General features: G+C 37.6%; 1 protein-coding gene across 5 annotated transcripts in view; it reads right to left on the bottom strand.

The window, feature by feature from the left end:
• Nucleotides 1–12723, bottom strand: part of htt (huntingtin) — a 32435-nt gene extending 19712 nt beyond the window's left edge. For 2 of the 5 annotated variants that reach the window (XM_079461494.1, XM_079461495.1), the window contains exons 1-19: nucleotides 12331–12723; nucleotides 11097–11180; nucleotides 9855–9975; nucleotides 9671–9730; nucleotides 8775–8854; nucleotides 8521–8659; nucleotides 7750–7891; nucleotides 7438–7616; nucleotides 6715–6919; nucleotides 5447–5491; nucleotides 5174–5251; nucleotides 4541–5082; nucleotides 3358–3478; nucleotides 3120–3238; nucleotides 2094–2205; nucleotides 1813–1950; nucleotides 470–628; nucleotides 280–377; nucleotides 49–188 (exon numbers count right to left, since the gene is read on the bottom strand). In XM_079461494.1, the coding sequence (XP_079317620.1) occupies nucleotides 49–188; nucleotides 280–377; nucleotides 470–628; nucleotides 1813–1950; nucleotides 2094–2205; nucleotides 3120–3238; nucleotides 3358–3478; nucleotides 4541–5082; nucleotides 5174–5251; nucleotides 5447–5491; nucleotides 6715–6919; nucleotides 7438–7616; nucleotides 7750–7891; nucleotides 8521–8659; nucleotides 8775–8854; nucleotides 9671–9730; nucleotides 9855–9975; nucleotides 11097–11180; nucleotides 12331–12428 (2660 nt within the window). In that variant the 5' untranslated portion in view covers nucleotides 12429–12723. The remainder of the gene's footprint in view (nucleotides 1–48; nucleotides 189–279; nucleotides 378–469; nucleotides 629–1812; nucleotides 1951–2093; nucleotides 2206–3119; nucleotides 3239–3357; nucleotides 3479–4540; nucleotides 5083–5173; nucleotides 5252–5446; nucleotides 5492–6714; nucleotides 6920–7437; nucleotides 7617–7749; nucleotides 7892–8520; nucleotides 8660–8774; nucleotides 8855–9670; nucleotides 9731–9854; nucleotides 9976–11096; nucleotides 11181–12330) is intronic. The other 3 variants (XM_079461496.1, XM_079461498.1, XM_079461497.1) reach the window with 2 other exon arrangements.
• Nucleotides 12724–16448: the final 3725 nt, after the last annotated feature.

The following is a 16448-nucleotide window of genomic DNA, read 5'->3' as shown; positions in this document are numbered from 1 at the left end:
TCTGAAGTAATATACACAAAACAGTCAAACCCAAGTATAGGTTCTCACCTGAAGTCAATCTCAGCCAGCGTCTCAAGCAGCTCAGTGCGGACTAGCCAATAGGAGCAGTCCTTCAGGGTCAGGAGGTCAACAAGCAGCTGCAGGCCAAGTTCACTGTGACTGCCATTACACAGCGCCATGATACAGTGCTGCAGGGGTATAAACAAGCTCAATACTATAATAATCTCACAAAACTCACATGATATCATGTAAAGTCAAGGCAGAGGAATGTGTACTCACCCTAACAGCAGCACAGGCCATTTTACACGTGACAGACGATTCGTCCTTTAGACTGCGCTGCAGCAAAGGCACAAAGTCTTCGATTGACACTGGATTACCTGGGAAAAAGCGATTTTAATAGTGACGCCAATAGATTTTGTCTCTCGCTGCTGATTCGTTTGACTTGCATCTCTTAATTTGTTGCTCTCACCTGTGATGCTGTGGATGTGAGACAGCCACATCTCTGTGTTGTAGCGTGTCTTTAGTTGGATGGCTTGGATTAAAGCACTACAGAGGATGGCAGTGGCCCCTCTGATCTGAGGGTCTCCATGTTCAATGTACTGCAGAACATCACTGATGTATTGTTGCTCTGTGCATACAAATAACACAACACATTCTTACCAGCACATAAAGCATTATATACAAAGCCTTGACTTTTAATACAGTATATGTAAAAATAAACTAATTACAGTATTAACAGCATATATGTCATTTGGTTGTAACTGTATAATGCCAATACAGGACCTGACATGAATTTAAATAATGTAAATAAAAAACAATGCAAAGATTTCCTTATCAGTATTATCGGGTGTTAATATCATAAAATTATAATGATTAAACTGATATTATTTATATTTTAAATGAACCAACTGGTTATTATTGTATTGTTTTATAAATGTTTTTAATTCAGTTTTGTTTTCATGTTAATTTAGTAAATTCTTTAGCTATGGTTATTATGAGTTTTTGTCATTTTATTACTTATTTGTTTATTTCTCATATTGATATAATGCAACATTTATTTTTATCACAGTTCTGGCATTATTTTCAGCAACATTGTTCATTTTTGTTCGGCTTAAAGGTTGAGTAGGCAATCCTGCCCAGAAACGTTGTTTTGTCATGCAGGTTGGAGGTCTCTCAACAACAATAAAGTGATACATTAGTATTTTTACAATTCTATATCATCTGTGAAAGTTCACAGATGGGTTTTGATTATGTTGCTTATGTAGTTTGTGGACCTTTATGTATTTAATTGTAACCCAGTGTCATGGACGGTGAGATCATGATTTCAGTGCTAGCGGGCTAAGTTAGCATCTCACCAAATCAGCATCTCACCAAATCATCTATTCCGCCTTTTAAATTTAAAAATATATTTTAGGCTGATATTTTAATTGATTTTAATTAATACAATGTTTTAATATCTTTAGTTTTAGTAACCTACAACAAATTGGTAAACAAAATTACATTTTGGCTGTCATTATATATTTTGTAAAGATACATTTTTTGCCTTTATTACGAAAATACAGTGGGAGAGAGGACAAGAAGTGGGAGAGAGAAGGGGCGGGATCAGGAACGGACCGCGAGTCGAACTTGGGACGCCCAGAAGCGCACCACGTTACATGTCGGGGCACTTACCTATGAGGCTATCAGCTCCGACATTATAAAAAAATGTTGACAATGGAATGCATCAATTAACCATTAGAATAAAGAGATAAAATCGCAGATACACCAGACCAATGGTTGAACAGCTTAATAAAATACCATTAAATATCTCACCATCTGGTTGTTGTCCGTCTAGCGGCTGCAAATAGAGTCTGTTAAAGAACGTGTCGGGTAGAAGGGCGGCTGCAGCCCCCACACAGCTAACGGCTAACGCCTTCACGCTCACACGGACCTCATTATCAGGAACCAGCCCTGCAAAACACATATGTAATACTCCTTTCATAACTGCTAAAAAACATCAACGCACTTCAGCCTATCATACACACAGTTAAACCAAGACTGTTATTCAGATGTAATCAGCTGAAGATCTATAACAGGTGTACTTTGTTTCTCACCGTTTCTTTGTCCGGTGAGTAGGAATGAGGCAGCCAGCAGCCGGACGCAGTGCACCAGAGGCTCTTCCTTTGGGTCAGTGTAGTAACCGATTTCTCCTTTAATCCGAGATGGCTAAGACACATGAAACATGCAAAGCGTTTATGGTTTGCAACACAGATTATTGAAGATTGGATCTACAACACGGGTTCCCCAAAATTTTGCCAGCAACATTATTACAATCTGAATAATTTGCTTGTAGTTCTCCCCAGAGATATCCGGTCGATATTTACTTGTAGTAATGTTCAAACGTTTTAATATAATACACACTACATTTTAGAAATAAGAAAAAACCTGGCCAGTGTTATGTTTGATTAATGTTTTATTGATACATTTACAATGTGAAACAATTTTTATATAGTTTTTGTACAATTCTGTAGTGGACAACTAACTAACTATTGCGGATATCATTTTTTTATGTCAATGTTTTAGTGTATATTCAGCTAAAGTAAATGTTTTGCTTATTAATAACAATATATCGACATATTGCAAATAAACAAAAACTGTACAAATGTTAAAAAAAAAATCAAATTCTTGACATTTCTGTAGCACAGGGAAGATGGGATGAACCGATGACGGGCGACTTCGTCTGAAAACTTGGTTCGTGAGGACAGTATAAGTCATAAAAGCCAAAAACGATCAAATGTACACTATACCTGTATATACAATGTTATGTTAAACTGTTGTTTTGAGGCCTGTACCTTGTCATTTCTGAATGTATATTATCCAAAATGAATATTATGTGTAGGGGTATGATCTTGTGGCATGTTAAAAACCTTGTGGCTCCTAAAAATGTTGTTACATTGTGTTATTTAAAGCTGCAATCCATCAGCCTCATTATCACCATTTCTTTTTAAATCCTAAAATTGCAGGTTACTTTATGCTCATTTTGCTACATGGGTTCAAGTCAAATGAGGTCAAACTGCCTTCTTCCGTGCTGTTATAACCAACATCTCAACATAGACTGTGTTGAATGTGTGTTCACTCACCTTGTTGTCGAGTTCTGCTGGTTCCAGAACCTCTTCCTTTGGTATGAATCGATCTACACTGCTGTCAGATGACTGCCTGTTGTGACCTTTGCCCTCCAGTAGGTGGGGTTTGCTTAAAGCTAACAAGAAAACCACAAGACACATATGTGAGCCAAAGTAATCTGCTTCGAACATGTCTATGAATGGCGTCAGTGACTAATAAACCGAGCAGATTGAGTGTGCGTAGTGTATCATATACCCAGTACAGACTGAGAGAAAGGCTCTGAAGGTTTGTCAGGTGGTGCTGCTGCCTCTTCTTCCTCATCCTGTAGTGTGCCGATCTGCATCCCTGAGTATTGACTGTCACTGCCATCCAACACCTACACATCCCGCACAAATATAACTATAAGAACAAAGAACCAAGCGTGCGGAAGCAAGCACAAACTTTCACAGCGACGCATTCATGCAAATGCACATGAGGAAAATAAACAACAGTTCCATCATGCATCACTTTGGGAAAAATCACAGCTTCCTTTTGTCATTTTTGCATAATCATTTGCATGTCAGGATAATTTGGGGCCTCACATAAGGACCAAAAGTAGATCACTCTAATGCCAGTTGTGGATGTTAGGTGGTCCCTTACCGAGACACTCAGCAATTTATCATGCTTGTTGTGCGCTTAATGGTGAAGTGTTTAAATCTGATGCTAAAATTCAAATACAATGTTTGGTGCTACACATGGTACGATCTAATAAGCAAAGACAACAGTCATTTAAGGCTATTTAGACTTTAGCAGCATTAAAACATGGCTTTGTTTGAGCATCATGAAACTAAAACATAAGCTCAACCAGTGACATGGGTTTGGTGTGGGACTTTCAATATAAATTAAAATCTTTCATCACTTATTCACCCTCATGTCGTTCAAAACCTGTCTGACTTTCTTTCTTCTGTGGAACACAAAAGAAGATATTTTGAGAAACGGCTCAGTGGTTTTGTGGTTTTCAATGGAAGTAAATGGGGGCCAGTGTTGTTCGGTTACCAACCTTCTTCAAAATATACACATTTTGTGTTCTGCAGAAGAAAATCATACAGGTTTGGAATGACATGAGGGTCAGTAAATGATGAAAAAAAAATGTTTTGGGTGAACTATCCCTTTAAGAGCGCTGAGTAGAAGGATAGGGACCACTGTTAAACCACAGTGGAAATATAAGAACAGAGAACACAGCAATTTCCATCCACCGACTTCAAATGAAGCATTTATAACACATCAAAGATACCAAGACAGTATCTTTTATCACTGGTTAGATATGGGGAGATGAAAGGCGTCTAAACACCTCAGGATAGAGAACGTGCATGTGGGTGGGGCAAAAAGAGGGCGGGGCGCTTAACAGGGCGGGGCACTTAACAGGACTTAATAGCCTCACCCCCTGTCCTCTGCTAACCTGGTCACTACTGCTAGAGGAAGAGATGGCAGAAAAGGTTGAAGAAGAAGACGATGTAATGGAGGCAGAGGATGGCCTGTAGGAAGACGACTCGCTGTCAGATTGCGGATCCGGCCCTTCTGTGGGAGTTGGGGAAGGTGGTGAATAGTTCCGATAGCGTCTGCTTGTGACACTTACGAGCTCGGCGCAGTCTGAAGGCGTCACAGCGGAGTCCGGCCCCTCCGTAGTAGTCTGGGAACTGTCACTAGGGGGCGATGACGAGATGCCTCCTGTCGACATCTGGTTGCCGTCGCTTATTAAATCCCCAGACGTGCTGGCGACTCCTGCACCTCCGCTCGAGCTGCGGCTTAGCATGTCCTCATCTTCGACGTCTGGGGAATCGGGTCCGACACCCTGCTCTGACATGCTCAGGTCAACTGATTCCCCAGGCTGCAAAGCATGCTGGGAGGAGCGTGGCTGCTCAGTGATGATGTCAGATGTGCCGAGTGACGAAATGCCTGAGGAGGACGGTGCTTCACTGGAGTTATCACCACCCACTGAGGCTGGAACGAATATTAATTTGTTTGAATCTGTAAAACATTAATGTAAACATAACAATAAAATCTTTTTCTAAAAAGAATGACTGTGACTTACCAGAGAATGACCCTGTGGTGACTTCTGACCTCTCAGGGTCATCCTCCAAACCCTCTTCTTCACCCGACAACAGTTTACCTAAGACAAGCACAACAAAGAATATCACAATGGTACAACAGAATAAAAACATTACATCTCCAAACATAATTTATTCCAAACACAATGTCAGCTTTTGATAAAAACAATTCCATGATGCCGAACTATTTTCTGTCAACATGCCCAAAGATATGAGAGTAGGTTAGATGTTAAAAAGGGTCAGGCAAAAGATGTCACCTTTCTGCTTCCTGAGGAGGAGAGGACTGCATGTTGACCCACCAGCTGTTCAGAGGAAACAGGAAGTGAAGAGAGCAGGAAAATCCCCAATAATCATTTGAAGGGTTAGAGGAAGGAAGATGCAGAAGATGAAAAGCACATGCACAGCGAAATTTGGACAGCTTTGGCGTTAAGATAATATATTAAGAACGTGAAGTTACATAGTAATGACTTGGTAACAAAAGGAATATATAGACAATATTAAAAGTTGTCTTGATTGTATAAGAAGTGAAGTCATTGGTTAGTAAGAAAGCAGGGCTCGACATTAACGCTTGTCCGGGACAAGTTAATGTTTTGTATTAGCAAGTGTGAGAGAATTTTACTTGCTCGCACAAGTAACTTGAAAAAAAAGTGCAACATATATGTAGAATAATAAGAATATGTGCATTAGACAGAGCTGCGTGTTTGTGTGAAGTGCGTTTGTCGTGTTGTGCTTGTCCATGTAACGTTTACTAATTACTCTAACAGACTTCCTCTCTAACACCAGTGCTATGTGCAAAAAAAAGTTAACTTACCGCCTTAACACCAATAACAATTACTGCTTGCCTTTGTTTTAAAAAGTATTCAAGGAGAGTAGGCCTATAACCAAATTCCAAATTTGTGGACACTAGTTTAAATGCTTAGAAGCAAACTTGACCAATCTAAATCTGAAACTATTATATTGATTATATTATAATTCAAATGAAATGTTTTTTTTGCCTTGTCTTTCGATGGCAACATGGTAAATTCAATGCAAGGGGCCCAGCGGTGTATGTAGATAGAAATAACTCATACTTAGATATTAAAAATAACACTTCATTACGTAAGGTCTTTGAAGACATAGTTTTGTATATTATATTGCATTTCTGTAAATAGATCCTCCAAAACCTTACACATTGGACCTTTAAAACACTAACAATAAAAAAAACTTAGTGTTTCCATAAACAAAAAATATTTTTACTCTATAAAGTGTTTTGGCAAAAATGTATCTGTCACTTGTTAGAAGTTAACCTAATTATGCAGATGCCAACATTGACAGCAAACATGACATGCCCTAATCCCCCAAAACAACATTGACAAACCTTATGCAAAAAAAATACAAGGCAGAACTCACTAAATTCAAGTTTACTTGCATGAAGTATCTGGTTTATTTTGCAGGTCTTAATCGGGGAGATGGCCAACAGCTTAATTATTATAGCATAAGCAGGGTTGGAGTTTAACCCAACAGGTCGTGTGATAGCGATATTCACCAATAAGCTCAAGGATGCTGCCACTGCGCGCACGGAACTCCATCTCTTCTCTGAAGACGGTGGTGTGTGTTATTTTGCCCGCTGTGATGAGAACTTTCAGCAGCTCAGGGGGAGGAGTGCGAAACACTTGCTGCAGAAGCTCAAGAGACGCAGTCACCACATTATGATCCCAGTGCTGTGAGTAGTGCAGGGTCAGCTCATACACCTGCAAGCAAAAATAAAAACAGGTTTACAGATACATGCATCCTTGATAAATGTAGAGAACATGACATTTTACTTCATATTTCAAGTTCACTAAAGGTTAGTCAAGGTTTGATGAGCCCAAACCGCTGGTATTTCCATTGCATAACAACTTTTCACCCTATGATATATAAAGATAAGCATGTGATGTGTTGACTTTTACGATTGCGTCCCACAGAGAATTTGACGTTTTTTTCTTAATCTGACATAGAGGATTCTCTGTTGCTACTGATTGATTTCCATCTGGAACACAAACTATTCTATAAAGTGACTGATGCTTGCCTACAGGACTATCACTGGATCTGCACCGGCATACTTTATACCCTCCTACACCCCATCAAGAACCCTGCGTTTAAAGGAGTAGTTCACTTCCAAATTTGCCCTCATTGACTTTCCATACTAGGCAAATTTTAAAGTGAACTATTCCTTTAAGGCAGTTCCAATTTTGTGCTATTTATCCCATTCATTTGTCAGCTCTGGTACCTGTGTGAGCTGCTCAGGTGAAGGGGTGACGTCGGCCTCTTTCCGAACAAGCCCAAAGCTGCCCTTCAGACTGGTGTTTGGAGTCTGCTGCTGCAGAAGAGGCATCAGGTAACGCAGGGTCAGTAACACACCAAGAATCAGGTGAGTAGAATGCTCCTCGTCCACTGGTACCACCAAACCTGTGGAGCGGAGGGGAAGGAACATGAAAAGAGAAATGAAATGGGAAATAGAAGTCAAGCCACAGGTTCACATTGTGGATTTCTGACACAACCCGTTTCAGCTCTTTCTGTCAATGTGTGTGGGTTTTCTTACCTAGCAGTACGTTGAGGAGCCAGGTGTAGAAGTAGTGTTTTCTGCGTGAGTGCTGACACACACTGACAGCAGAGCTGGCTGCAGTGCGGCGGATAGTGGGCGAGCTGGACTTGAGATTGGCAACAAAGGCCTTCAGCAGCATCTACATAAAAAGGATGTAAAACATATGACAGATTTATACCAAAAGCAATCATGTTTATGAAGAAAACATCCTGATTTAGTATTTTCATTAACCTTCAAACGTTTGTAATAGTGACCATACCTATCCAGCTCTCAATTTAAGCATATTGTTTACATACAATTTGCATTAAATGACAACTCTCCCCTTTCTGGTTGTAACTCTCCTTCTGTCTTACTAATAGTAAATGTCTTCTTGCCAAGCGATTACACTGATGCGAGGTAGAGGAAGAGATGAGGCTTATGGATAATGAAATGCAGTCTGACTGAGTCATATTCCATATTGAGACCATGATCTCATCCAGTTCAGACTGTAATGATGAAGGAAATCCCACAAGGAGGTGCCAAACTGAAACTGAACTACTGACAGAATTCAAGTCCTAATAATAATTCTGTCTTCTTTTACTCACCCTTAACTTGTTCCAAAACTGTTGGCTTCCAAGCATTCTTTCAAATATCTTTCTTTGCGTTCATCATAACATTTAAACTTATACAAGTTAGGAACAACTTGAGGGTGAGTAAAAAATGACAGAATTAAAATGTTTGGGTGAACCATCCCTTTAAGATACCAAAAACGGGAACTGGTGTTTTTACCTTGATTTCTCCGTCATTAGCAAAGTGTCCGAGAGCAGACATAATTTTAGGAATTGATGAAGAAAGAGTTTCCTGCACAGTCTCCTCCTGACGTTTCGTGATTCGAGTGAGACATGGCAGCAAATTCACAAGGTACGGCCTGAAAAAACGAAAATAGGGGGAACAAAACCAATAAATGCATATGACACGATGATAGACTATAAATAGATAGAGCAAGCCTACAGATGTATTGGGCTTTGAGTCAGGAGGCATACCTGCATTTCTGTGGACGCACCAGGTGAGCAAGCTCAGCAAACCTCCACAGGGCCGCCCGCAGACTCCGAGAGGCAGCATTCTGAGAGTAAACAGACAGAAGAGATTAATACTCTGTGTGTGTCCACAGAGAGCACAAGACCCCGGTTTATTGAAAATCCATACCAATTTACACAAACAGCCCCCTAGGCTAGTTCACACAAATAACGTAACGAAAAAAGAACCATTAAACAACAACAGCTTAAAAAATACAAGCCATCAGATGAAACAAATCTTACTTTTGGAATCGCAGTGATAGCATGACAGAACAATATTGAAGGTGTACCGCGAGTAATACTGCTTTGTAATAAATTAGTTTTGGCAATAAAACACTTCTAGAAAGGCATGGCACAAATAAAACGTATCTATTGATTAGCTTTTGTCATATTATTTATTTATATATATATATATATATATCCTGTGTTTTATGAGACTACAGATCCACAGAAAACCATATATTTGCAACACTGCTCTTTTATTATGAATTTGCAAAAGCAAAACAGTGGAATATCCTCATGGCAGCATACAGTCATCCATCAGCTGGTAAAACAAGAATAGAGTCGGTGAAGGGTAATCACACCTAAATAAACTACAATCATAAAATAAGCACATTCAGTATACATTATCAAAAAAAAGAGGACCACATACGCCAGAAATCATCAGATCTCTATCAAGTCCATTTTTCTAAACATTGGAAAATAGCAATTTGGCTCAAAATGAGGAGTGGATCACAATAAGAGAATACATTGCAATACTGCTTTTAAACGCAAGACCCAAATGCTCTTTTATGAGTCAATTAATCTTATTTTACCCAATGGAAGAGGTAAAAAAGTTTTGCTCGATGCAACATTCAATTTACCTTTTTAATCTCTTTGTAAAGTTCAAGCTGCAGTCTAGGCAAGTTAGAATCCATCAATGCCTACAAAGGAAAAAAAAGAATATAACAATTTTAAACAAAATATCCTATAATGCAATGCATGATTAGAATCCAATAAATAGATCAAATATATACTATAGACAAATAGACATTTATTTGCATGTACTTTTATGATTTTGTTGAGGCACTCATCCGCCACCATTCTAACGTCAGATTCCTTGTCATCGCTGCACAGCAGGAACATTTCCATGGCAATTCCAAGAAGTTTCTGGAACTCTGGAGATGTCCTGAGTCAGGGCGAAACACAGGTGTTAATGTAATTACAAAAATCACAAAACAAAAGGCGACGAGCTATCCTTAGAAAACTGGTCATCTGGGTGGGATTCAGTTAGGTTAACAGCAGCGCATATACAACATGCACATTAAACAAATCAGGTCTTGAAAAACAGCAAAATAGTTATCTTTAGGGGAAGAGAATGGAGAAGATTCCTCGGTTTAAATGTTACTGCCAATCAAATGTTCTGTTGAAACGAACACACAGCACCATCAGACTGCAGTTATTTAACCTAGCAATGATATTAAGTGTAGAACTAGAACTACCAATAAAGGTACAAATAAAAAAAGGGAATATCAGTCAGGATTCAATCACTATCCCATCTGCTTAAGGAAAGCATTCAGGTAATGATCAGTGTTTGTCAATACTCAGCATGTGTTTAGTAATACTCAGTGCACACCAGTCTGGTGTGTTCTGTACTCTGAAAACAACACTTCTATAGTAAAGAACAGCAGTGCAGTTAAGATGACAGGTTTAATGGTGTCTATGTGCATCAGTGAGTTGATGAGGTGTTTGCCTATGTTTTGTAAAAGATTTTATGACTGGCCATATTAGTTAAAGTATATGGCCATTTTTTTAGTGTGCACACTCATGTTCAGCACAATTCTCTTTATTGTTAATATGCTTAAGCACATACATTTCAAAGTCTGTCACTTTCCAAATAAATCATCTAGGGACACTGCAATAGCAGAACTTGAATCTAAACTGAAACTGAAAAAAAGTTTAAAACTAAAAACAGATCTTCAAAACGATAAAAGCTTAGTTAAAAGAGGACCAATTATTACTAATGTGCTGGCCCTTCAAACCTATTGCAATAAAGTAATGGTGGATCTGCATTCAAAATCTGCTGCAGTTGGAAACCAAACACAGCTACGTGTCAAATTATGAAAATACAATCATGACATTAATGACAATCAATAAATAAATGTTTAAAGCCGTCATTGAATTTGCATTGTCAGTGTAAAAAAGTCAAATAAAGTTCGCGAAAGGCATTTGCCAATGACTCATAAGTCGTGACCAAATCTCATTATCCTTAATCTGCTGTGTCTATCCTGATCATTCACTACTTTATACCTCAGCGATTGTGCCACAATGTTTTCACAAATCGTCAGGCAATGAGTCACTCTGTCCTTTTTGGTTGTAGCAAGGTCTTTTTTCCTGTAATAGAAAAAACAATGAATCTGTGGATGCCATCAATACGTATGTTGTGCATAATAGCATTTTGTAAGTTAAAAAGACACGGTCTTAGTCCTTGATATGCATCACTATTTTGTGGATGAGCAAACAGAAAAACAGAAACCCAAATATGCATTATGGCAACCTTTTAGAGCATAAGTTCAGAAGTTTGGAAAACATTAGGTTACAATAGTACAATGTGCATTATCACTATAGGATTCCTGCAACTGACTAAAGACCATCGACAGGGCACCTTGCAACCCTTTTACAACAGCTATAGACACTATCCATGACAACATTCATGTCCACTGAAAATAATTCACAGGCTTAAGTTTAAAAATGTTTGTTCAATTCACTTAGCAATTTCTGTTGAAACACACATATTTCATAAGCATTTATACAACAAAGGATTGCTAACACGATACTTAACATATGCACAAAAACGTGACGTAAAAGAAGCAGGAAACAAGGGCACACAAGTGTTTAACAAGCATTTTAAAGACAACAGAAAACTGGGCATTAATCTGAAAAGGCAGTCGGTTTACTACATACAGTCAATGCCATGCTGGCAAATAATACTTTCATAGAATTGTGTGGCGCAGTCTTGTGCATTCTGCAGGTGCATGCACGCCCGGTCATGACGCTATTAAATTGAATCAAAACGTTCACATTAGAATTGTTGACACAAATCCACATGAATGCTTGTTTTTTACAATTAAAACAGTGCCACTTTCTCAATCTGTCTCATCCGTTCATTCAAGTGAAAATAACGCGTTATTATATATATATAATGCGTCAGATACTGTACGAAAATGTTAGACAATATTTCTGTATGCAGCTGAAATAAATATTGTATGCTTTCTGTACAAAAATGTGTTGTTTTGGAGGTCTCTACAGGAGTGCGCATTGTTTTATCTGTGAGTTGCGCAGTCTCTACACTTTACAAAAAAAACACTATCATGTGATTTGCGTATTGTGTCAAGAACAACGAGTGCATTATGAGCCATAAAGACATCAGTACAGTTACATAGCCTGTCAGGTGATGTCAGCACCCTGATGGTGGTGAGGATGAGGATGATGATGATGAAGCTGGAGGCTTTAAACAGATCATTAACATCAGCTCTGCACTCACTGTTTCTGGACGAGCTCCTCGGCCGACAGCGGGCCTTGCTGCTGCTGGAAAGATTTGAGCGACTCAAACGCCTTCATCAGCTTCTCCATGGTGGCCATTTTAACAGAGCCACCGTTCTAGACCGAGTCTTATCGGAGAGCTGATAATATTTACAAACTCAACACCACAGGCACCTCAACAGCACTGATATCGAGCGCCGTTCAGAACGTCGCAAGGAAGCTGAAGGTGTCGCCGAGATCGGACACCACTTAGACCCCTTTAAAACCGATATTAGCTTGACAAGCTTTCCGATTAAGACCCGTTTTCAAACAAAATGATCAGAAGGTAGTTCATAACATGTCCATTTCTGAAAGCCATCTTAAAGCAGTGTCAGGGGAGCAACGGTTCTGCTGTATTTCCGGGTAAATCATACCCCATGTCATAATAAAAGTCCTTCGAATTACAGTTCCGTGAAAACAAAGAACATTTTTTAATTTCATTTTATGAATGAAAGAAACTGACCACATAAATAATCGTTTCAAATATTGTTTCCCACATAAATATATAAATGTTAATATAAATATAAAATGTATATTTAAAAGCTACAAACGTTTCAGAAACAGAGAAAACTTAGATAACCCAATTTTAGTCCAATTTAATTAATTTTTCACATTTTCCTGTGATGCCTGTGTGAGTTGGGATGTTTTGCATTCCACTCCATTAGATGATTTTTTAGAATCCTATATGCACAGCAGTATAACGTTTAAATTATGTCATTTGAAGATGCAAAATACACACAGCCCTTTGGATTTTTTAAAAAGATTTACCTTTGTTTGCTTTAGCGTGAGTGACTATAGTTTTCACAACATGTTATTGACAAATCTTGTTGCTATCATAAAAACACCAGTAGATATTAAAGATCCTCATTTATTGTCCTCATTAACTATTAAAATAAATGTCCAAAACAGCCTTTAGGATTTTATAAAAAGTGAAATTGTATTTATTTCCGGTCAAAACATTAAAAAAATTACGTTCAACCCCTAATATACCTTATTAAAAACCATTTTCCTGAATGTATATGTGAAACAGAGAGATACAATTTTTTCACTAAATTTACATATGCAGGATTGCTTTCATTCGTAACCAGTCAATTACTGTTAATTTTATTTTTATTTTTGAAACAACATGAAAAATATTTAATTTGTTTTTATATCTGTCTTGATCTATGTTTGTTCAAAGGTCAAATGCAAACCAAACAGATAAGTCAGGCATTTTTATTTAATAAAGCTGATAATTTAAGCTTCAAAATATATTTTTACTTGTTATGGTGCAGCAAGGAAAGACAGAGAGCAGATCCAAATGCAGTTTGGGATTTTTATCCACACGATAATCACAAACCATCCAAAAATTAACAAGACATTAACAACAATCGACACTAGACAAAGGAAACACTGGGGTATATATACACAAACCTAAGAGGGCTAACAAGACACACGCAATCAACAGGGAACCGATGAACAAATGAAATAATTAAGTCCAAACTACCGAGGGAAACACAGACAGGATTGTGATGGTTCTCTATGTTTGAAAAACATTATGTGTTGAAAATGACCTTCTCCATACACACTGACTACCGATGAAATCAATACCGCAAGCATATTAAATGAAAAGAGCAATGGAACAATATCACATATGTTCATTTCAATTTGAGCTATAATCACAAAGTAAGCTATTACAAAAGTGATGTAACAAGTCAGGATAGACATTAATATATGATTGACTATTCTGAATGCTTTCCTTTTCTGTTGGTTCTCAACAGTTTTGCCCCTGTCACTTTTATTGTGTCTGTCTTTCTCTGTCATCTCATTTTTTTGCACACCTGGTCTTGGACGCTTTAGAGCGCGAAGGACAGAGACACTGCAAAAAAGGACTATAATCAATGCAATGCAAAATAAAAACATAAATACATGATCTGGAAATCTATAATTTCCAAAGATTGTGAACCTCAAGCTGTTCCCCAGTGCAATAAGCCAAGCGGCTCCTGCAGATCCAATCCTGTAGTAGATGCTCTTATATCTCAGAAATGTTACTGGGTGAATCACTGCCAAATACTGTTCAACGCAAGTACATATCTGGATAATAGGTCTGCAAGTCCAGCTGAGACCAATAAAAAAAAGTAAGATTGTGAAACCCTGTGATGGATAGAAGGTAGCATAGATGTCTACAATGCACTGAATGCAAAAAAGCAGCTCCAGTATAGTGATGTTCAATCGAAAGACCAGGTTGGGTTTGATGTTCCCCCGTAGATACACCCAGAGGGACCAGCAATGGGTTGGCATTCCCACAATAAAGCATAGAGCTGAGACAATGAAAATTACATCAGCACCAAGATGTCCTTTACAAATGAGGAACCAGTTCAGAGTCTCTGATTTGTTGCTTTGGAAGGATGAATTGTACATGGTTATGCAGAGCTGGAAAATAAAAAATGAAGAGTCAATTTTGTCAAAACAAATAAACCGAAAGTGTTTATAATTATTCTTTACAGTTTATCAATTATTGAAAGAATGGTCATACTTGGATGTAATGGTACAGCAGACTAGAAAATGGACAAGAAAACTGTGTGCTACCAGAATGTCCGTATTGGTTATTTATTACACATGAACTCAATGGTTTAAGGGTTTTGCATATTTTCACAGAGATCTCATTGCAATATTGTGAGATAGCATTAAAGGGCACCAAACAACATTTTTAAAAATATGGTTCCAAATGAACTTAAAATGACTTTCAAGATTAATCTCCCCTAGGACACATCATTGTTTGATACTGTATACCTTTGATACTTTATAACACACAATAGTCAGTCACCTTTATCCAAGTTGAAATCAAACGTACTGTAACACTTATGTGCTGCCATTGTAATGCTACCAGTTAAGGTGTACCTATATTTTTCAGAAACACTAAAGCATTTTACTTGTTTTTATCATAACATTTGTAGGCAAATTAAACTCTTTCAAACACATAAACTCATCTATCTTGTAGTGAAAACATTTTGATTGTTTTGTCAAATTCATAATATACCAAAATAAATAATCAATCAAAACTATTTGGTCCACAGTCACAATATTTTTGTAATAAAAAAATGGGCCTATTTACCTGCATTGGGTTGTTTTGCATATGTGACATGTATTAGTTTTCTGTGGGCACCACTGCACTAACATTTGTTGTTACAGCATTGTTTAATTTGATCCCGGCAAGCATGCAAGCATGCCAAATATGCCCCATTATTCCGGTCAAGTGTCATTTTGTTTTCATAACATTTACAGAGTTTTGTTTATTTCAGCTATGACACTTTTATGGGCTTGTGAATGGCAATTTTGACAGCTTGTTGAATAGAAAATGACGTGTCATCATGAAAACACCTGTACTGTGACATTGTTGGTTGTTTTTGCAGACAGATTTATTGTTAGCGATGGACTTTATGAATTTGAATGATTTCCCCAGTACTGCAGGACAATTGTGGCTGATAAATTTTGACCATTTCTTTATGATCCAAATGTGATTTAGTCTGTAATATGAAGCATGTGATTTGACATCCTTTTGCAAGGTGGACAGAAATGCTTCTTTCATGAATACTCTGGAATATTAGTTTCTTTAACATTTTTGAGTTGGAAAAACTGTCAGATTTAAGTTTAAATTACTATCACAAATGTTATCTTAATGGTTTCTATAACCATTCCAAAACGACCTTTGAAATTGAAAGAAAGTGGATGTTTTTGTTTTGTTTCATTTGAAACATTGTGGATTAAAACGCTTATTTTTTATTTTTTACTTTAATTAAATTGTCCTTTTGATATTTAAACTAAATTCAACCCTATACAGTTCCTTTTTATTTAAATCACTTTGCTTTTTTACTGTATTGTTTGGTGTTACTTGAAGTGCTTTGATATTACAGATAAGTGTTCTGACTGTCAAATACTCAGAGACAAATTAACAAATTATACTCATTTTCAAGCTTGACATGTCCTTCACATGGCCTTCATACACACTGATGACATCAAGTGAATGAAAGAATCAAAGGAATAATGTCACATATGTAAGGATTTTTGCCATAATGATAAAATAAGATACTTCTAAAAAAT

The sequence above is a fragment of the Barbatula barbatula genome (genome assembly GCF_947034865.1).
Source record: "Barbatula barbatula genome assembly, chromosome: 8".
In the NCBI taxonomy this organism is placed as follows: domain Eukaryota; kingdom Metazoa; phylum Chordata; class Actinopteri; order Cypriniformes; family Nemacheilidae; genus Barbatula; species Barbatula barbatula.
Note: the sequence above shows the minus strand (reverse complement) of the source record. Positions and strands in the feature narration are given on the sequence as shown.